The 22,728-nt window shown below is 49.5% G+C and overlaps 1 protein-coding gene across 6 annotated transcripts; it reads left to right on the forward strand.

The window, feature by feature from the left end:
* Positions 1-1,959: 1,959 nt before the first annotated feature.
* Positions 1,960-18,277, forward strand: LOC119965006 (zinc finger protein 2 homolog). Of its 6 annotated transcripts, none has more exons than XM_038795199.1 (4): positions 1,960-2,085; positions 6,708-8,879; positions 16,445-16,601; positions 16,696-18,277. In XM_038795199.1, exons 2-4 carry the CDS (start codon positions 7,782-7,784, stop codon positions 17,415-17,417), a joined length of 1,977 nt encoding a protein of 658 aa, XP_038651127.1. In that variant the 5' UTR covers positions 1,960-2,085; positions 6,708-7,781; the 3' UTR covers positions 17,418-18,277. The 6 variants fall into 6 exon arrangements, with proteins under 6 accessions (XP_038651127.1, XP_038651130.1, XP_038651125.1 ...); XM_038795202.1 differs by having other exon boundaries at positions 1,965-2,085; positions 6,959-8,879; XM_038795197.1 differs by lacking the exon at positions 1,960-2,085 and adding an exon at positions 4,508-4,626.
* The last annotated feature ends 4,451 nt before the right edge of the window (positions 18,278-22,728 follow it).

The raw sequence follows: 22,728 nt of genomic DNA on the forward strand, positions 1-22,728 counted from the left end.
CAGGGCCAGGGCCGGCTCAAGGCACCGGCAACTCGGGCGACTGCCCGGGGCGCCATGTGCTCGGGGGCGCCAGAGACTCGGGTCCCGCGCATGCGCAGTTGGGCCGGTGCCAACCAGCGCATGCGCGGTGGCCGCCCGCCCCCAGGGCGGCCCCCCGGCTCGGTCCGCCCCCCCCGCTCAGTCCCCCCCGCCCTCGGGTCCGCCCCCCCACCCCGCCCCGCCCTCGGGTCCGCCCCCCCGCGTGTCCGCCCCCCTCTCGGGTCCACCCCCCGCCCCGCCCTCGGGTCCGCCCCCCCGGGTCCGCCCCCCCTCGGCCCCGCCCCCCCTCCTCGGCCCCCCCCCGCCCCCGCCGGCCCTGCCCCCCCCGCCCCTGCTCCCCTCGCCCCCCCCCCCCCCTCGGCCCCCCCCCCCCCCTCAGCCCCCCCCCCCCCGGCCCCCCCCCCCCAAGGGCGCCGAAATTCAGCTTGCCCGGGGCGCCAGCAACCCTAGAGCCGGCGCTGGTCAGGGCCACCAGACGGTAGTAATTGGGGCATGTTGCCTGGTTTTTCTTTGGCACCTGTATGATGGTGGTCTTCTTGAAGCAGGTGAGGATTCGGAGCGGAGTAGGGACAGGTTGAAGACGTCTGCGAACACATCTGCCAGCTGGTCTGCGGAGGCTCTGAGTGCACGGCCAGGGCTCCCGTTGCCTTCCGAGGGTTCATTTTCAGGAATGCCGATCTGACTTTGGAAGCTGTGACGATGGGTATAGGTGTTGGCTGCTGGGGCACTCGACAGTGGATCAATGGTTTCCTGCTTGAACCAAGCATAGAATGCATTAAGTTCATTGGGGAGGGGTGCGCTGCTATCAGAGATACTGCTCGGCTTTGCTTTGTAGCCCGTTATGTTGTGGGAATTCATCCTCAGAAGTTTTCAAACTGACTATCCATGTGGGATGTGTTTGACAGCTGATCAGAAAAGGAAGACCCACAGCTTCCAAGACAGTGAATAAGTGTACCCGAACAGGCGCCATGGTGTGGTGATTTTCACAGTAACGTCATTGCAGTGTTAATGTGAGCATATTTCTGAAAATAATAAAGATTATTGTTAATAACTGCTGTCATTGTGCCACAGTACTTGGCAAAATGATAATTAACATTAACAGGGGCAGCACGGTAGCATGGTGGTTAGCATAAATGTTTCACAGCTCCAGGGTCCCAGGTTCGATTCCCGGCTGGGTCACTGTCTGTGTGGAGTCTGCACGTCCTCCCCCTGTGTGCGTGGGTTTCCTCCGGGTGCTCCGGTTTCCTCCCACAGTCCAAAGATGTGCGGGTTAGGTGGATTGGCCATGCTAAATTGCCCATAGTGTCCTAAAAAGTAAGGTTAAGCGGGGGGTTGTTGGGTTACGGGTACAGGGTGGATACGTGGGTTTGAGTAGGGTGATCATGGCTCGGCACAACATTGAGGGCCGAAGGGCCTGTTCTGTGCTGTACTGTTCTATGTTCTAAGCCCAGGGGAGAGGTGCAGCTGGCCTTCAGATAAAATCTTTATCAAGAAGACATTAAAATACATTTTGAATAAAGAATTCATACAATTAAAAAGATAATAAATGACATTTGAATAAATAAGTCTCTGATAATTCCACCTCATCTTCTCATATTCAGGACTGAGCCATCAACATAAATCAGAAGGGAAAAGCTTCCAATAAACATTCTATATTCAACACAGCCAATCAAACAGCTCAACTCCGATTGACGGCACGCACAGCCAATCAGGGAGACCAGAATCTGGAGACCCGCCATTAAGAGGCATGTCAATCACGGCGCAACCAATCACATAGAATGCATTTACCCTCCAGATCTGCGCAGGGGCTTTCCACATCCGTCTGGAACGTCATTTCCTATGCTGAACGTGGTCTGGACGCCTGCACTGCGTCTGAATGGGGAGAGCCAGTCCGCGGTGTTTGATGGGAGTTGTCGTTTTGTCGCGCGCAGTGGTGTTTGGGAGTTGGAATGTGAGGAAGCGCGAGCCCCGAGCGGAGATTGGTCCTGGGGAGGAAGCAGAATGATGGCGGTGGGGGAAGATTCACCATTGCAGCAGATTCTCTGGGTACAACTGAAGAGAAAAAGTCCCACTGACTGAACCACACATAAAAGTGTTGTTGATGGGGAGGGTAGTGTAGACGGGGAAGGTAAGGGCTGCAGGCAGGTTGCTTCTATCTCCACAGATGTTTCCTGATCTGAGCATTTCCAATATTCCCTGAATCTCTCGGATTTGCAGCATTGACACCATTTCTCCCCACTGGATTCCAACAGCTGATGTCTGCACTTCAGGGAAGTGGAGACGATGGGCTGATTTGATGCAGCTTTGAAAATAACAACACAAAATAACAACGGGCAGCACGGTAGCACAGAGTGGATAGCACCGTGGCTTCACAGCGCCAGGGTCCCAGGTTCGATTCCCCGCTGGGTCACTGTCTGTGCGGAGTCTGCACGTTCTCCCCATGTCTGCGTGGGTTTCCTCCGGGTGCTCCGGTTTCCTCCCACAGTCCAAAGATGGCTGGTTTAGCACAGTGGGCTAAATAGCTGGCCTTTAAAGCAGACCAACAGCGCGGCTTCAATTCCCGTACCAGCCTCCCCAAACAGGAGTCTGAATGTGGCGACTAGGGGCTTTTCACAGTAACTTCATTTGAAGCCTACTTGTGACAATAGGCGATTTTCATTTCATTTCAGGTTAGGTGGATTGGCCATGCTAAATTGCCCTTAGGTTAGTTGGGGTTGCTGGGTTCTTTTTAAAAAAAAAATTCAGAGCACCCAATTATTTTTTTTTTCAAATTAAGGGGCAATTTAGTGTGGCAATCCACCTATCCTGCACATCTTTTGGATCGTGGAGGCGAAACCCACGCAGACAGGGGGAGCGTGTGCACGCTCCGCACAGACAGTGACCCAGGGCTCGGATTCGAACCCGCTTCCTCAGCGCCGTAGGCAGCAATGCTAACTCAGTAGCATTGGGTTGCTAGGCTATGGGGATCGGGTGGAGGTGTGGGCGTCGGTAGGATGCTCTTTCCAAGAGCCGGTGCAGACTCGATGGGTCGAATGGCCTCCTTCTGCACTGTAAATTCTATGATTCTCTGATAGTCCTTATCACAATTAGCAATTCCACCAACCTTTGTTAGTGGTGTACCGCAAGGATCTGTTTTGGGGCCACTGCTGTTTGTCATTTTTATAAATGACCTGGAAGAGGGTGTAGAAGGATGGGTTAGTACATTTGCAGATGACATGAAGGTCGGTGGAGTTGTGGATAGTGCTGAAGGATGTTATAGGTTACAGAGGGACATAGATAAGCTGCAGAGCTGGGCTGAGAGGTGGCAGATGGAGTTTAATGCGGAAAAGTGTGAGGTAGAACATAGAACAGTACAGCACAGAACAGGCCCTTCGGCCCTCGATGTTGTGCCGAGCAATGATCACCCTACTCAAACCCACGTATCCACCCTATACCCGTCACCCAACAACCCCTCCCTTAACCTTAGGTGGTTCCAAAGGTGGTTCACTTTGGAAGGAGTAACAGGAATGCAGAGTACTGGGCTAATGGCGAGATTCTTGGTAGTGTAGATGAACAGAGATATCTCGGCATCCAGGTACATAAATCCCTGAAAGTTGCCACCTAGGTTAATAGGGCTGTTAAGAAGGCATATGGTGTGCTAGCCTTTTATCAGTAGGGGGATTGAGTTTCGGAGCCACGAGGTCATGCTGCAGCTGTACAAAACTCTGGTGCGGCCGCACCTGGAGTACTGCATGCAGTTCTGGTCACCACATTATAGGAAGGATGTGGAAGCTTTGGAAAGGATTCAGAGGAGATTTACTAGGATGTTGCCTGGTATGGAGGGAAGGTCTTACGAGGAAAGGCTCAAGGACTTGAGGTTGTTTTCGTTAGAGAGGAGAAGGCTGAGGGGTGACTTAATAGAGACATATAAGATAGACGGTTAGATAGGGTGGACAGTGAGTCTTTTTCCTCGGATGGTGATGACCAACACGAGGGGACATAGCTTTAAATTGAGGGGTGGTAGATATAGGACAGATGTCAGAGGCAGTTTCTTTACTCAGAGAGTAGTAGGGGTGTGGAACGCCCTGCCTGCAACAGTAGTAGACTCGCCAAATTTAAGGGCATTTAAGTGGTCACTGGATAGACATATGGATGAAAATGGAATAGTGTAGGTCAGATAGGCTTCAGATGGTTTCACGGGTCGGCGCAACATCGAGGGCCGAAGGGCCCGTACTGCGCTGTAATGTTCTATGTTGTGTCGGCAAACTTATTAATCAGACCAGTTACATTTTCCTCCAAATCATTGATATATACTACGAACAGTAAAGGTCCCAGCACTGATCCCTGCAGAACATGACTGGGCACAGTGAGGTTTTATTCAGAGAGGACAATGACAAGTTTAAATCCCCACCTGATCTGCTGCTCAAAGTCGTCTCTGTTTCACTATCAGTTTCCCAAGCTTCAGGAAACTCCAGTTACTGCAAAAATATTTGGATTGTCTGTGAGAGACGTCAATCAGAGAGGCCCACCCACTCTGCCCATTCTCTCCTCTTCCTCTACCACAGCTGCTTCATTTCCTGTAGGGACTCCAAACAAATTGAGAAGATGGTGAGTGAAGGAGCAGAATTTAGAATCATTACATTGCACAATATCCACACTAATGTTCAGGCAGTCTGACTATCCTGTGGGAATCAGCTGTGGAAATGCCCCTTATTCTGTCTGAGAAGATCCAGCTGAGAGACCTGTTTACTCGGTGCTTTGTGCTGAACTGTTTGATTGACTGTGTTGGATATTGAGTGTTTATTGGAAGCTTTTCCCTTCTGATTTACAGGCTGAGTTTTGTTGATGGGTCAGTCCTGAATATGAGAAGGTGAAGTGTAATTATCTGGCAGGAGCAGAGACACATTTATTCAAATGTTTGTAATGTCTTCTTTGAAGATTTTTCCTTAAGGCCTAGGCCTTTCCCAAAAGCCTGGGCCTGGATTTGATAGTTTTGCCCAGTGCTGTGTCTGAGAGCTGAATTTGGGATGTTCAGTCTGAGTGAGTGCAGTGTGTCTAATTTCCCAGGATAAACCAGAACCTTCAATCAGATTCGCTGAAGCAATACTTACCTTAGTTTCCAGCACTTCCTGCCCAGTGTGTTTTCTTCAAATATTTTTGGGAAAAAAGGGAAAAATTAAAAAATTTCCTTTGAATTAACTTTTCTCCTGAGGGTTTTTATATTAAACACATACTCTAAAGATAAAACTGGTCTTTGCCAGTACAACACAAGGTCATCGTCAGTTCGTAGTTTAGTAACTTGAAGAATTGAGGAGAGCCGAAAGCATAAAATACTGGACAATCTCAGCAGGTCTGACAGCATCTGTGGAGATAAATACGAGTCTGGATGACTTTGTCAAAGCTTTGTCAAGGTAGCACTGTGGATAACACTGTTTCTTCACAGCTCCAGGGTCCCAGGTTTGATTCCCGGCTTGGGTGATTGTGTCTGCGGAGTCTGCATGTTCTCCCCGTCTCTGCATGGGTTCCTCTGGGTGCTCTGGTTTCCTCCCACAAGTTCTGAAAGACATGCTGTTAGGTAATTTGGACATTCTGAATTTACCCTCTCGGGAATTCTCCCCGAACAGGTGCCGGATTGTGGCATCTAGACGCTTTTCACATAACTTCATTGCAGTGTTAATGTAATCCTACTTGTGACAATAAATATTATTATTATTATAAAGCTGGAGGGAACAGGAAATAGGGTCAGATTTATGCTGTAGCAGGGGAGCGATAGGGCTGGATAGGGGCCAGCAGTAGGTGGAGATAGTCAAATATGTCAAGGTAGAAGACAAAAGCTATGTAAATTGAGGTGATTAAGGCTTAGAAGTGTGCAGCCAATGGCACATAAAGAGATTAAAATGTGTGTATGGCCTAACAAAGTTGTGCAGTGTGTCAAAGGGCAACTCGGAACAATTGGCCCAAGTGGAGTGGGGGAAGGGGGATCAATGGTGAGTGAAAAACATGTCAATGAAAGAAATGAAAATAAAAATAAATTGATAGAAATAGAAAGTTGAACAGAGATTTATTTAACTATATACAATTTTCTACTCTTGGCAGTAACTTGCTCCCACTCCAGTCCTAGATGGGAAAACTAACCACAGCAGGCCCTACTTTGGGCCAGCTTTTATGTATGGTCTGTAAGATCTCCAGCTGAGTTACCTCTGTCCCTTATCTAGGAAGCTCGTACTTCACGGGTGCCACAGGGAGATCAACAATGGTTTCCTTGTGGAGGTTACAACATATAGCCAGCATGATGGGCAGCACGGTAGCATGGTGGTTAGCATAAATGCTTCACAGCTCCAGGGTCCCAGGTTCGATTCCCGGCTGGGTCACCGTCTGTGCGGAGTCTGCACGTCCTCCCCGTATGTGCGTGGGTTTCCTCCGGGTGCTCCGGTTTCCTCCCACAGTCCAAAGATGTGCGGGTTAGGTGGATTGGCCATGCTAAATTGCCCGTAGTGTCCTAAAAGTAAGGTTAAGGGGGGGGGAGGGGGGTTGTTGGGTTACGGGTATAGGGTGGATACGTGGGTTTGAGTAGGGTGATCATTGCTCGGCACAACATCGAGGGCCGAAGGGCCTGTTCTGTGCTGTACTGTTCTATGTTCTATAGCCTGCATTATATTCCACTCAACTTTCATTTCCATTGCCCTCAGCGTGCCTGGGAAGATGGGGGTCCAGATGGAGGAAGGAAAGTAGCCACGTTGTCTACTCCTGGTCACTATCCTGTGTCCCTGCTGGAAACCGAGGGTGTGTAACAGTCAAGTGAGGGGAAAAAAGCACTTGCATCTGCTGCCACAAAGGGGAATTACAGCCTGGTACTCACTGTGGAACAGTCTCTAACTGAGGTGTCCTGAGGGAAGAGAGGGAGTTGGAGGAAATCCTGTTTCCTTTTCCTATTTTACAGAAGGATTGCGCCGTACTACACCAGAGAATACAGAGTGGATAGACTCTGCAGATAGATGCTGACCAGCACCCACTACACAACTGTGGGAAGACATTCCCTTCACAGCTTTGCTGAACACAGAGAAGGTTGGCAGTGAAACCATCAACTGGGTTGGAGCTTTGACATATCATCAGATCTGAAACTGGTCAGTGGTGTGGAACCTTACATCAGAACCAACCTTTCTGAAGGTTCAGCTGTGGGTGATCAGCCAGGGTGAACATAAGAACATAAGAACTAGGAGCAGGAGTAGGCCATCTGGCCCCTCGATCCTGCTCCGCCATTCAATTAGATCATGGCTGATCTTTTGTGGACTTTCCGGCCCGAACACCATAACCCTTAATCCCTTTATTCTTCAAAAAACTATCTATCTTTACCTTAAAAACATGTAATGAAGGAGCCTCAACTGCTTCACTGGGCAAGGAATTCCATAGATTCACAACCCTTTGGGTGAAGAAGTTCCTCCTAAACTCAGTCCTAAATCTACTTCCCCTTAGGCAGGGAAGAAGTGTGAGTGGGCTCCAAGTATTGTGAGAGATTTAATCGTGTCGAGCCTCATGAATCACTGACTAATTCTGACAGGTGAGAGGCTGTTTAAATGTGAGGTGTGTGTTGGGGACTCCACAACTTTATAAGATCTTCTAAGGTGCATTTGTTAGAACTCCTATAACCGTAAAGGCAGCCACAAGGACGTGAAATTGTTCAATTATGATATTTGTGATGAGGATTTTGTGAATTTTATGAATCATCAGGTGATTCACATGGGGTAGAAACCCTTCAGTGCAAGATGTGCGACAAATCAATGTCAAGGCCATCAACCCTCCGTAAACACCAGCGCACTCACATAGGGGAAAAATCCTTTAACTGTGAAGTGTGCGACAAATCCTTTTCACAATTATCGACTCTCGATCAACACCAGCATGTTCCCGCAGGGGAAAAACCCTTCACTTGTGAGGTGTGTGACAAATCATTCTCATCGTCATCGATCCTCCGTAAACATCAACGTATGCATACAGGTGAGAAACCCTTCACATGTGAAGTGTGTGACAAATCCTTCTCGTGGTCATCGAGCCTCAGTGAACACAAACGTCTTCACACAGGGGAGAAACCCTTCAGGTGTGATGTTTGCAAGATGACTTTCAACCACAATTCCCATCTTCTATCTCACCAGAGGATTCACACGGGAGAGAAACCCTACACATGTGAAGTGTGTGATAAATCATTCTCATTAGCATCGAACCTCCGTAAACACCAACGTGTTCACACCGGGGAAAAACCCTTCACGTGCAAAATGTGTGACAAATCATTCTCGTTGTCATCAATCCTCCATAAACACCAACGTGTTCACACAGGTGAGAAACCATTTACGTGTGACGTGTGTGACAAATCATTCACATGGTCATCAAGCCTCAGTGAACACAAACGTCTTCACACAGGGGAGAAAGAGAAACCCTTCAAGTGTGATGTGTGTAAGATGACTTTCAACCGAAATTTCCATCTTCTATCACACCAGCGGATTCATACAGGAGAGAAACCCTTCACGTGCGAGGTGTGTAACAAATCATTCTCGGTATCATCGACCCTCCGTCAACACCAACGTGTTCACACAGGGGAGAAACCTTTCAAATGTGATTTTTGTGAGAAAGCTTTCAACCAATCCTCCCAGCTTCTATCTCACCAGAGGATTCACACAGGGGAGAAACCCTTCACATGCGGGGTGTGTGACAAATCATTCTCGTTGTCATCGACCCTCCGTAAACACCAACGCGTTCACACAGGGGAGAAACCTTTCACATGTGAGGTGTGTGACAAATCTTTCTCGCAGTCATCAAGCCTCCGTAAACACCAACACCTTCACACAGGGGAGAAACCCTTCTCATGCAAGGTATGTGACAAATTATTCTTTGACTCGTTGGTTTCTTGCGTACACTGACATATTCACATGTAGGATATGCAACAAGTCATTCACTGAGTCACCGTCCCTCTTTGCACAGCAAGACATTCATATAGGAGACAAACCATTCATATGTATTGTACGTAACAAATCATTCTCTGGCCAGTCAGCCCTCTGCACGCACTGGTGGGAAATGATTCATATGCGAGATTTGCAACAAATCATTCTCACAGTCAGAGGTCTTACAATACCAGGTTAAAGTCCCAACAGATTTGTTTGAAATCACCAGCTTTCGGGGCACAGGTCCTTCATCAGGTCACCATTACCACAGTCATCAGACTTCCACAGACATCGGCACACTCACAGTGTGGCTCACCCTCACACTGAGAGTTATTTGTATTGTTTACCCTTCAGTCCTCACACAGGGGAGCTGTCCTTCCAAAGGACTGTCTGTCTCAGCAGTGTCTGTCTCCCAACCTCTTCCACCATCAATCTAAATGGTTTCAAGGGCAATTTAGCCGTTGACCAGATTGCCAAACATCACCAAAAGAAGACATCAATATGCATAGAAGCTCCTAAGGGCAACATGGTGGTGCAGTGGTTAGCATTGCTGCCTCAGAGCGCCAAGGTCTCAGGCTCGATCATGCCATGGGTCACTGACCCGTGCGGAGTCTGCACGTTCTCGTGTCTGCGTGGGTTTCATCCGGGTGCTCCGTTTTCCTCCCACAGTCCAAAGATGTGCAGGTTAGGTGGATTGGCCATGCTAAATTACCCTTAGTGTCCACAAAGGTTAGGAGGGGTTACTGCGTTACGGAGATCGGGTGAAGGTTTGGGTTTAAGTGGGGCGGTCTTTCAAAGGGTTGGTGTAGACTCGATGGACCAAATGGCCTCCTTCTGCACTGTAAATTCTGTGTGCTAACCCAAAGATGTGCAGGGTATGTGGATTGGCCATACTGAATTGTTAATTGGAAAAAATTAATTGGGTACTCTAAATTTAATTTTTTTTTGAAATGAATAAAAGCTCCTACTTAGGCACATGTTTCCCTATGATGGACAGGACAGCAACATTTTAATAACATTTTGTGTTTATATTGGCATTACATTATTTACATTAGTATTAATATTGGAATTGTATAAAACACTGGTGAGGCCAAAACTGGAGTATTGTGTGCAGTTCTGGTCAGCACATTACAGGAAGGACGTAATTGCTCTGGAGAGAATGCAGAGGAGTTGTACAAGAATGTTGTCAGGGATAAAAAAAAAGTGTAGCTGTGAGGAGAGATTGGAAAAGTGGGGATTATTTTCCTTGGAACCAAGAAGGCAATTATCATAACAATAATCATTATTGTCACGAGTAGGCTTACACTGCAATGACGTTACTGTGAAAATTCCCTATTTGCCACATTCTGGCACCTGTTCGGGTACACAGAGGGAGAATTCAGAATGTCCAAATTAACTAAAAGCACGTCTTTCGGGACTTGTGGGAGGAAACCGGAGCGCCCAGAGGAATACCATGCAGACACAGCGAGAACGTGCAGACTCCGCACAGACAGTGACCACTAAGCTACCTGCTGCTCTTAATTGAGATATACAAACATATATGGGGAAGAGATAGAGTGGACAGAATAAAATTGTTTCTCTTGGTTGCGAATTCTAGAACCAGGGGACATAGATTCAGGATAAGTGGCAGAAGGTGTAGAGGGGACATGAGGAAGAATGTTTTTATGCAGTCTGGAATTCGCTGCCCGAGTTGGTGGTGGAGGCAGAGACCCTAAACCCTTTTAAAAAGTACCTGAATCTACACAGTAAGTGCTGTAAGATCAGGGCTATGGACCAGGTGCAGGAAAGTGGGAATGGGAAAGGGCACCTGGATGTCCTCGGGCTGGCATGGCCAAGATGGGCCCAATGGCCTCCTTCTGTGCTGTAACTTTTCTATGATTCTAACATGGAATAACAATGGAGAGAAACAACAATCACACTATAAAATACAGGAATTGGAAAAAGAGAACGAAGAAACACATAGAATTGTATTAAAAATACAACTATCAATGCACCCACAGCCATGAGTGATCTGTTTACATTGTCTTAGTTGGTTACAGTGCAGGGCTAGGTAGATGGCTTCATTTTCCAAATCCCCTTTTATTTCTCAGTGTTTCTGGGTCAACCAATCCATACTATGTTTCGCCAGTCATTTATGCGTGGGTGTCTGCACCCCTCTGAGTGTAAGGCCTATTTCCCCTTTTCTCCTATATGATGTGGGTGTACCCCGCCCCCTCCCCATTCCTCCAGTTGCCCCTCCTTCCATCCTCTCTGGACACTCCTCCCTTCCCTTCCTCTATCTGCTCCCATTGCTCCCTCTCCCTCACCCCTCTAGTCGATGGTTACGATCAGGTCCCCGAGGAGGCCGATGAATATTTCCTACTCTCGACAGATCCCCTCATTGCTATTTTTATTTTTTCCAACCTTAGGAACTCGGCTAGGTCAGAAAGCCAGTCTGAGGCCCTGGGTCATGCAAATGCCAGGGCATAAGCCCCTCTCCCTATAAAGAGCTCTGGATCCTCCGATACCCCGAAGATCGCCACAAACGCGCATGGCTCCATCTTCAATCCAACCACCCTGGACATGCCCTCAAAGAAGGCTGTCCAGAACCCACTGAGCCTGGGCAGGACCAGAACATGTGGGTGCGGTTGGCCGGGCCTCCCGACACCTCTCACACTTACCCTCCACCTCTGGGAAGAATCTGTTCAACTGTATCTTGGTAAGGTGCGTTCTGTGCACCACCTTGAGTTGTATTAGGTTCAGCCTTGTGCATGAGGAGATGGAGTTGATCCCGTGCTGCGTCTCGATCCAGAGTCCTCCCCCCATCCCCATGCCTAGCTCCTCCCATTTGTCACGTTCAGTGGGGTCCTGACCTCTTCCGAATATGTCAGCACATTTCCCCCCAGCCAATTCAGTGCTACTAACATAGAACATAGAACAGTACAGCACAGAACAGGCCCTTCGGCCCTCGATGTTGTGCCGAGCAATGATCACCCTACTCAAACCCACGTATCCATCCTATACACGTAACCCAACAACCCCCCCTAACCTATCCAGTAGTTGGGGGAGAAAGTCTCGCAGCTCCGGGTATCGAAGCTCGTTCCCTTTTGGGAGTTGTAGCTTCTCCGATAGTTACCCCAAGGTCGGTACTCTACCGTCCACGTACACGTCCCTCACGTCAGTATCCTGTTGACCTCTTTCCATGTCTTGTATGTGGCATCTATCCTTGCCAATGTAAACTTATGGTTCTTGCAGATGGGGGGCCTCCACAGATATATCATTGAGTTTAAAATGGTGCCTGACCTGGTTCCAGGTCTTCGACGTGGCTACTACCACTGGGCTCATAGAGTATGTGTGTGGGGAGTCCGGGAACGAGGTGGTGGCTAGTGCCCAGAGAGATGTCCCATAGACTGTCAGGGAAGGACACAAGTGAAATATGGAACCTGTTCAAGGAACAGGTACTGCTTGTCTTTGATATGTATGTCCCTGTCAGGCAGGGAAGAGATGGTCGAGTGAGGGAACCATGGTTGACAAGAGAGGTTGAATGTCTTGTTAAGAGGAAGAAGGAGAATTATGTAAGGCTGAGGAAACAAGGTTCAGACAGGGCGCTGGAGGGATACAAGGTAGCCAGGAGGGAACTGAAGAAAGGGATTAGGAGAGCTAAGAGAGGGCATGAAAAATCTTTGGCGGGTAGGATCAAGGAAAACCCCTAGGCCTTTTAAACATATGTGAGAAATATGAGAATGAAGAGAGAGAGGGTAGGTCCGATCAAGGACAGTAGCGGGAGATTGTGTATTGAGTCTGAAGAGATAGGAGAGGTCTTGAACAAGTACTTTTCTTCAGTATTTACCAACGAGAGGGGCTATATTGTTGGAGAGGACAGTGAAACAGACTGGTAAGCTCGAGGAGATACTTGTTAGGAAGGAGGATGTGCTGGCTGTTTTGAAAAACTTGAGGATAGACAAGTCCCCCGGGCCTGACGGGATATATCCAAGGATTCTATGGGAAGCAAGAAATGAAATTGCAGAGCCGTTGGCAATGATCTTTTCGTCCTCACTGTCAACAGGGGTGGTACCAGGGGATTGGAGAGTGGCGAATGTCGTGCCACTGTTCAAAAAAGGGAATAGCAGAGGGATTGACTTTAAGAGCCGTGAGGTGATGATGCAGCTGCACAAAACCTTGGTCAGGCCACATTTGGAGTACTGTGTGCAGTTCTGGTCACCTCATTTTAGGAAGGAGGTGGAAGCTTTGGAAAAGGTGCAAAGGAGATTTACCAGGATGTTGCCTGGAATGGAGAGTAGGTCTTAAGAGAAAAGGTTGAGGGTGCTAGGCCTTTTCTCAATAGAACGGAGAAGAATGAGGGGTGACTTGATAGAGGTTTATAAGATGAAGAGGGGAATAGATAGAGTAGACAGAGACTTTTTCCACGGGTGGAACAAACTATTACAAGGGGACATAAATTTAAGGTAAATGGTGGAAGATATAGGGAGGATGTCAGAGTTAGGTTCTTTACCCAGAGAGTAGTGGAGGCATGGGATGCACTGCCTGTGGAAGTAGTTGAGTCGGAAACGTTGGGAACCTTCAAGCGGTTATTGGATAGGTACATGGATTATGGTAGAATAATGGAGTGTAGATTAATTTGTTCTTAAGGGCAGCATGGTAGCATTGTGGATAGCATAATTGTTTCACAGCTCCAGGGTCCCAGGTTCGAATTCGGCTTGGGTCACTGTCTGTGTGGAGTCTGCATATCCTCCCCGTGTGTGCGTGGGTTTCCTCCGGGTGCTCCGGTTTCCTCCCACAGTCCAAAGATGTGCAGGTTGGGTGGATTGGCCTTAGTGTTGCCCTTAGCGTCTAAAATTCTATGATCTATGATTAACCTAGGACAAAAGTTCGGCACAACATCGTGGACCGAACGGCCTGTTCTGTGCTGTATTTCTCTATGTTCTATGAGCCTACTTGTGACAATAAGTGATTTTCATTTTCATTTTACATCCACTGTCAGGCTTTTGAGATGGGCGAAGACTCTGGATCTTTTCGCTGGCCTCAACATTCCAGATGACAATCCTGATGGGTGGGGGGTTTGTTCCTCTCCCCTCCTGTGGGGTCACCCATTCTCACCCTGTGGCATGGCCCTGCTTGCCTGGGCCTGCCCTTGTTCTTGGGCCATTCAAAATAACCACCATCTCCATCCTCTTTTCAGTTATCTCCACGTGTGACTTTTTGTAAACAGCACTCGAAACTCTCCCCCTCCGCTCCCCCATCCCGATTCACCCCCCCCCCCCATCCCGACCCTCGCTACCTATGTGTTTGCCCCCTTCTTGTTCCCCATTCCTCCTCTGTCTCCTTTCCCTTCCCTTCCCCCTCCTCTTTCTTTCACCTCTCGCCTCTTGTCCGCCACGGGTTGTCACTCCCCTCACCGCCACGGGTTGTCACTCCCCTCACCGCCACGGGTTGTCACTCCCCTCACCGCCACGGGTTGTCACTCCCCTCACCGCCACGGGTTGTCACTCCCCTCACCGCCACGGGTTGTCACTCCCCTCACCACCACGGGTTGTCACTCCCCTCACCGCCACGGGTTGTCACTCCCCTCACCGCCACGGGTTGTCACTCCCCTCACCGCCACGGGTTGTCACTCCCCTCACCACCACGGGTTGTCACTCCCCTCACCCCCCCCACCTTCAGCCCTCTCGGGATGTGCGCTGTGGCCTCCCCCTTCATTTTGCTTCTGTACTCGAGCTGGTCCACTAGTGCGGCGGCACCTCCCAATGATTGAGTTCTAATTTTTACAACACCACCTGGTTCTCTTCCCCCCCCCCCCCCCCCCCCCCCCCCCCCAGTCCCACCCTCTCCACTGACCCATGTGCGGATGCCCCAATCCCCTCTGGATTATTAATGTCCATATTCGGACCGTTTTCTTTTGCTGATGCTTCTCGAGTTTATTGTTCCAGACAAACATTTTTGCCTCCTCCAGGGAGTGGAAGAAATATTCTTTACTCTGCTATGACGCATAGTCTGGCAGGTTAGGGCATGCCGAGCCGCAACTTGCTGTCGACCTGTGCGGATTTGGCGCAATTAAATTCTACCTGGCGTTTGGCCAAGTCTGCTCCAATATCTTGGTCCAAGCAAATGGTGTATCCTTCCCACTTGCAAGTCCTCGTGTTTTTTGCCCACCTCAGGATCTGCTCTTTTTCCTGGAACCTATGGAGCCTCACTATCATCGCCCGCGGTGGTTCCTTTCCTTGGGCTGCTCAGGAGTGCTCTGTGGGCACAGTACACTTCTGGGGCCTTTATGAAGCCTTCCTCCCTGATCAGGTTTCTGAGCATGCCGGGGGCTTTCCCAGTATCGTTCCTCCTCTCCATGCCCTCCAGCAGCCCTGCAATCGGTTTTCTTCGTCGTCAGCCTTTTCTTTTAAAACCTCTGCGGCTTGACCAGTCTCGTCACTTCAGCCTTGAGTGCAGTCTCTTGGTCTGTGGTGGCTTTTTTCTAGGTCCCACATGTTTGCCTCTTGGGCCTCGAGTCTTCGCTTCATTCTACCCAGTTTCCTTTATGGACGCCATCGCGGTCGCTGCTGCTGATTTCACTGCCGCCAAAAGGCCCTCCTTCATCGCTGTCCTGTGCTTCTGGAGCTCAGTAGAAATAATATCCATCATCTTTTGCATCGTTACCTGGGTCTGCCCTGGGGATTCCGTGGGTGGGCCATGGCCGGTTCCATGCCTCCACACGGGCTTTCCTGCTCCAAGGTTGAGGTTTCTCTCTTCCCTGCTTTTACTTCCATTACAGCTCCATTGCTGTTTTTTTTGACATTTTAGCTACCACTCCAGTGGGGCCCCCCCCGGGTTAGTTTGGCAAACTTTTCACCCTTTTGATGTGTGTTTTGTGGGGTTGAAAGACCTAAATCAAAGTTCCTTGACAAGAGCCACATTTTTGTTACCGCTCAGAATATGGCCGCCACTGTTTGATACGGGAAGATCACAAGGTTTTTTTTCCACAAATTTTATGAGATTTTTGAAAATGCAGTTGCCTTGGAGATGACTCTGACATTGTCATAAGAGTTATCTTTAATCAGAAATATCCGGGGTGCAGGTTGGAAAAATGTCTCCAGCACTCGGAAAATGTGTCACAAGACAGCAGGGTAGCATGGTGGTTAGCATAAATGCTTCACAGCTCCAGGGTCCCAGGTTCGATTCCCGGCTGGGTCACTGTCTGTGTGGAGTCTGCACGTCCTCCCCCTGTGTGCGTGGGTTTCCTCCGGGTGCTCCGGTTTCCTCCCACAGTCCAAAGATGTGCGGGTTAGGTGGATTGGCCATGCTAAATTGCCCGTTAAAGTAAGGTTAAGGGGGGGGGTTGTTGGGTTACGGGTATAGGGTGGATACGTGGGTTTGAGTAGGGTGATCATGGCTCGGCACAACATTGAGGGCTGAAGGGCCTGTTCTGTGCTGTACTGTTCTATGTTCTATGTTCTAGCACAGCTAAATCTGGCCGATGATTTCTGTTTCATTTTCATTTCCTCCTTCAGGTAAAGCTGGCCCATAATGCCCAGGGGCGCTCGTTGACTGGAGGGCGGGTTCTGTCCATCAAGGAGCTGACAGAACAGAAGGAGTTCACGAGGAAGCAGTTTGGCCTCTCCAACGCCACGATAAATAATGATGAATCAGAGATGGGGATGAGCGAAGGTGATGTCAACAGCTGAGTGTTCTGACCATCAGGAGGAGAGTTCATTTATGGGACAAAAGATAAATAATTGTGATTTTTTTTTTCTTCTGACAGGTACCCAGGTGTCCATGGACACATCAGATGGTGACGAAGGAGAGCTGGCAGCAGCCTCCGAGATTCCTGAAGGGGCTGATGAAGGGACAGAGGTGAATAACTCACAGCAATGTGGGATGGCAGCTGCAGTGGAGGAGGGAGAGGAGTGTCAGGAGGGGAAGATGTTTGATTTGGAGAGTAGAGTTGATGAGAAGTTAAATATTGTGGCTTGTGTGAAGTATGAGGTCTCTGATGCTGTGGTGGAGGGAGGACGCTCAGAACTTTTTGGAGGTGAGGAACCTGCGGCTTTGGGAGTCGAAGCTCCACCATCTCAAAGAACACACAGACAGCATCAGGCTCATGCTGCTGGTGAAGAAAATGAAGAGGATCTGAAACCTCTTGCGTGCTTACATCGGCAACAAGTTCAAAGTACAGAGAGTTATCAGACCACTTCTAACTCACTTCGGCAAATCTTGACTGAATTTAAGATGGATGTTAGCCAGATTCTTCAGCATCATCTCCAAAGACACAATGAGATTCTTCAGCGGCAGACTGAGGCTCTTTGTCAGCTTCTGCGAAAAAGCAATGAAACTTTGAATGAAATGAGACAGATTCTGTCTCAGATTGTAGCGCCTGCACCTTCTGGCCAGCAGCAGCCCAGTGCAGAGACATCTGCTGTTGGACATGCCTCCAACACTGGAGAGATCCTGTCACGGGGACGAGGCAGACGCAGAAGGCATTAGCGTCCCTCCCTCCAACACTGCCTCCTCGACCCTATTATCTCCCCCTTCATGAGGGTTATTTTTCTGTCTGGATTTTTGTCACGACAGAGCGCCGATCCATTCTGAGGATAATGGTAGAAGACTCCCAAACCCGTGAGTCCTGCCCATACCTCGATTGTAGCACCTCCCATTACTGTGGGATCAGGACTGGCCGGATCAGGATTTTCACATTGCAGAGGCAGCTGTCCATAGAGATCAGTAGCTGCGTCCACTCGTGTGGTTTTGGATGAGATGTCTAAGACCCGACATGTGCAGGTTAGACCCAGTAGGAGCAAGTCTGAACTCCGTGGATTGTTTCGATATATAGGGTACCTTTTTGTAGAGGTTATGGCTCCGCAGCCATCTTTGTGTGAGGTACGATGTCCTGAGATTACTGAAATTGGCAATGAATGTGCATGAAAAATGCATGAGCTTTCAGTTCCAATGAGTATAAGGAGCTGTCGAAACAAATGTCAGAAGCGTTGAGATGAACGGTCAAAGGGAGCTGCCAAGCATTTAAACCTCCTGACTTGAACTGTGAAGAAACGGGAGTATTAAAAATTATTTACTTTCCCTCTGTCTATTTACATAAGCCTCAGGGGTTGACTGGATTAATGTTGCATGACACATTTCACAACCATCCATTAACACATTAGGGTGCCTACCACATCATTTTGATTGGCAACTTCAAGTGGGTATGGACACTTGAAGTGCGGATATGAATTTAATTGCTTGTTTCTTTTAGACAGGATCATGTAATTAAATGATGTTTGTTATAAGGAATGTAAATGTAAATTCTTTTATAAATTAATTGTTTAAAAAAATAAAGTCTGCAAAAGACACTTGGAGCTTTATTTTTAACCCCAGCAAGTCCTGAGGTCTGCCCATTAGGGAGCGTTTATGGGTGGTGTAAGGACAATGGGTGGGCATAGTCTGGTTTGAATTAACAAAGAGTTGGTACAGAGGCGATAAAGGGCCATATAGACTGGAGGGGGGCAGAGGTTGGCATGAAGACCCATGGAAGTGGTTGGATACATACATTGGCATGGATAGTATGGTGGGTGTAATGATTGGGGGGCATAGGATGACATAGAGGGTAAGAGCGGAACCATATGACATTGGGGGACTGGGGCATCATTTGTCATGGATGTGATGTGGGGAGAGACAGCTGTATGTTTCTCTGTTTTAACAAGTTTTTAAAACTTCAATAGAGTGCCGGTTCTCCAGGACAGACATTTCACCCAGCCTGCCTCCTCACACAGGGTCCTTTTTAAAAATTATTCGTCCATGGGGTGTGGGCGTCGCTGGCTGTGCCAGCATTTGTTGTCCATTCCTGAGGGCATTTAAGAGTCAATCACATTGCTGTGGGTCTGGAGTCACATGTGGGCCAGACGAGGTAAGAATGGCAGACTTCCTTCCCTAAAGGACATTAATGAACCAGATGGGTTTTTAACAATAATCGACAATGAGACTTATCATTCCAGATGTTTAAAAATGTTATTCAAATTCTATCATCTGCCCTGGTGGATTCGAACCCAGAGTATTATCCTGGGTCTCTGGATTACTAGTCCAGTGACAGTACCACTACGCCACTGCCTCCACACTCATTCCAGGGTACCCCTGCAACGAATGTCACAACTGACAAGCCCTTTCTCCTGGTTTGGGTTTGCTCCAATCAAACAGTTCAACGCAAAGCACCGAGTAAACAGGTCTCTCAGCTGGATCTTCTCAGACAGAATAAGGGGCATTTCCACACCTGATTCCCACAGGATAGTCAGACTGCCTGAACATCAGTGTGGATATTATGGAATTAAATTCATAGGAATTTTAATCAATCATTCACTGAATATTCTTCCTGTACGAGTGTGGATATTACAGGATGCCATCTATAAAAAATCTACTGCTTCTCTGACAAATATTTGACAGATTTCTAGTGTGGGAATAGCATTCTACACCATCAGAGGCTTCCAAATTGACCACAGTGGGATATGCAGCCTCGGATGTGTTTGACAGCAGATTTTACGAGGAAGACCTGCGGAGGGGAGACTGTGGCATAGTGGTTATGTCAGCCACCTAATAATCCAGTGGCGATCGCTCCAGAGTGATGGGTTCATGGCAGCTGGTGGAATTTAGCGGGCGGTACGGTAGCACAGTAGTTAGCACTGTTGCTTAATGGGGGCAGCACGGTGGCACAGTGGTTAGCATTGCTCCTCATGGCACCGAGGTCCCAGGTTCGATCGCAGATCTGGGTCACTGTCCATGTGGAGTTTGCACGTTCTCCCCGTGTTTGTGTGGGTTTCGCCCCCACAACCCAAAAGATGTGCTGGCTAGGTGGATTGGCGACGTTAAATTGCCTCTTAATTGGAAAAAATTAATTGGGTACTCTAAATTAAAAAAAAACAATGTTACTTCACAGCTCCAAGGTGCCAGGTTCGATTCCTGGCTTGGGGCACTGCGGATTCTGCACGTTCTCCGCGTGTCTGCATTTGTTTCCTCCGAGTGCTACATTTTCCTCCCACAGTCCAAAGATGTGTAGTTTAGGTGGCATGGTCACGCTAAATTGCCCTTAGTGTCCAAAAAGGTTGGGTGGGGTTACGGGGATAGGGTGGAGATGTGGGCTTAGATAGGTTGACCTTTCCATGGGCCAGTGCAGACTCGATGGGCTGAATGGCCTCCTGCGCTGTAAATTCTATGATCATCCAAGGCAGTGATGATGTACAGTGGTGGCATCATCACTTGCACCAAAGTGAGGGGGAGGGGCGGAGAGCAGAGGAGAGATTGGGAGAGGAGAATGATCAACTGCTTGGGAATTGACTCTGTTACTTAGGTAGTGACTCTGCGATATGTGGAGTTAGATTGTTTGGAGACTTTGGCGCAGAGATGGCAGATGGCGTTTAATCCGGACAAATGTGAGGTAATGCATTTTGGAAAGTCTAATGCAGGTAGGGAATATACAGTGAATGGTAGAACCCTCAAGAGTATTGGCAGTCAGAGAGATCTAGGTGTACAGGTCCACTGGTCACTGAAAGGGGCATCACAGGTGGAGAAGGTAGTCAAGAAGGTATACGGCATGCTTGTCTTAATTGGCTGGGGCATTGGCAAGTCATGTTGCAGCTGTATAGAACCTTAGTTAGGCCACACTTGGAATATAGTGTTCAATTCTGGTCGCCACACTGCCAGAAGAATGTGGAAGCTTTAGAGAGGGTGCAGAAGAGATTTACCAGGATGTTGCCTGCTATGGAGGGCATTAGCTATGAGGAGAGATTGAATAAACTTGGTTTGTTCTCACTGGAACGACAGAGGTTGAGGGGCGACCTGATAGAGGTCTACAAAATTAGACAGGGTGGATAGTCAGAATTTTCCCAGGTTAGAGGAATCAACTACTAGGGGGCACAGGTTTAAGGTGCGAGGGGCAGGGTTTAGAGGAGATGTAAGAGGCAAGTTTTTTACACAGAGGGTAGTGGGTGCCTGGAACTTGCTGTCGGAGGAGGTGGTGGAAGCAGGGACGATAGTGACGTTTAAGGGGCATCTTGACAAATACATGAATAGGATGGGAATAGAGGGATATGGACCCAGGAAGTGTGGAAGATTTTAGTTTAGTTGGGCAGCATGGTCGGCACAGGCTTGGAGGGCCGAAGGGCCTGTTCCTGTGCTGTACTTTAATTTGTTCTTTTTTCTTTGGTCAGAGTGGGCCTCCAACATTGGCAGCGGCATGTGGGGGGGGGGGGGGGGGGGGTGCCTCAGGGGATGGCACTGCTCGCGCCCCCGCACAATAGAGTGTCCCGAGGGCCAGCGGGCAACCCGAGGGCGGAGGAGGTGCTGGGGCCCGTGCCGGTGACTCCCGCAGGGGAGATGCCGGAACAGCGCAGCACCTTGGACTCCCCCCTTCCTGTCCGTGGTGCATTTGGTGAGCAGCGGGAAGAGCAGAGTGGCACCACGCAACCTGGGACGCCTAAGCAGCAGCCGGGCCAATCCAGGCTGGGCCACCCCAGGAGACGTGCACAAACTGGGACCCTTGTCGCAGGGCAGGAGTCACAGCAGGCCGCTTCCACTCCTGCTGTCCCGTCTGGGGAACTATCAAGGTGTACTGTTAGGGCCCGTAAGGCCATAAAGTTAGACACAAGTTCAGTTGGCACGGGTGCAGGGCACAGTTTAGTTATAGGGGCTAGGGCACAGACTATATATATTTCTCCATATTAAACACCTGTTAACACGGTCGATACCTGCCTCGGTGCTCTGTCTGATGGGTGTGGGGGTGGGCCGGTCAGTGCTGGCCAGGGGGAATTGGGGGGGGTGGGAGACCAGTGTAGGCCCTGTGGGTGGAGCATGCTCCCCACTCTCCCTCCCTCTCCCCACTACCCTGACCATCCATAGCACTCCCACCCCAGGGATTCGATGGGACTGTGTGATGGACTGGTGTGGAGCACATCGCAGAGCGGGTTATTATCATCCTCTATTCTATGGACTAGACCCGCTGTCACTGCTAACCCAATGCCCTCAGCTCGTCGTGCCGCAGGGATATATCGTGGAGGGTTGATGGTGTGGGAGGTGAGGTGGTCTGTGATGGTGGTCCGTGCCCCTAGCCAGCAACCCCCCTCTTCCCCAGGCAGTGATACATGTCACGATGAGGGCGCCCCGTGCATGCTGGCCCTGGCGAAACCATCGTGCAGCTTCCTGTGCCTGACCGGGCCCATGTCACGCTCGTTGTTCCCCTCTCCCTCATCCTCCTCGCCAACCCTTCCTCCTCATCCTCCTCCTCCAGCACATCACCCCTCTGCTGGGCTATATTGTGGAGGATGCAGCAGGCCACCACAATGCGGGCAACCCTCCTAGCCTCGTGCTGGAGGGTCCCTCCAGAGCAGTCCAGGCACCTGAAGCAAATCTTCAGGACTCCAAAGCACCTCTCCACCACACCCCTGGTCGCTGTGTGTGTATCGTTGTAGCGGGTCATCAGGCATGACCGCAGCGGGTAATCCCTGTCGCCCAGCAGCCAGCCCCGCAGCCGGTGGGGCGTACCCCTCAAGCATGTCGGGGATCACTGTGTGTGCCAATATGAATGTGTCGTGCACACTGTCCGGGTATCGGGCGCAGACATGCATGATGCACATCTGTTGATTGAGACCAGCTGGACGTTCATGGAGTGGAACCCATTTCTGTTAGTGTACAGTGGCCTGTTATCCGCTACTACCCATAGGGCGACATGCATGCCATCGATCACCCCCTGGACCCGGGTCATCCCGGCAATGGCAGTGAAACCCGCTGGCCGGGCATACTGGTGGGCTCGGTCCACATG

The sequence above is a fragment of the Scyliorhinus canicula genome, chromosome 4, assembly GCF_902713615.1.
Source record: "Scyliorhinus canicula chromosome 4, sScyCan1.1, whole genome shotgun sequence".
Taxonomy (NCBI): Eukaryota; Metazoa; Chordata; class Chondrichthyes; order Carcharhiniformes; family Scyliorhinidae; genus Scyliorhinus; species Scyliorhinus canicula.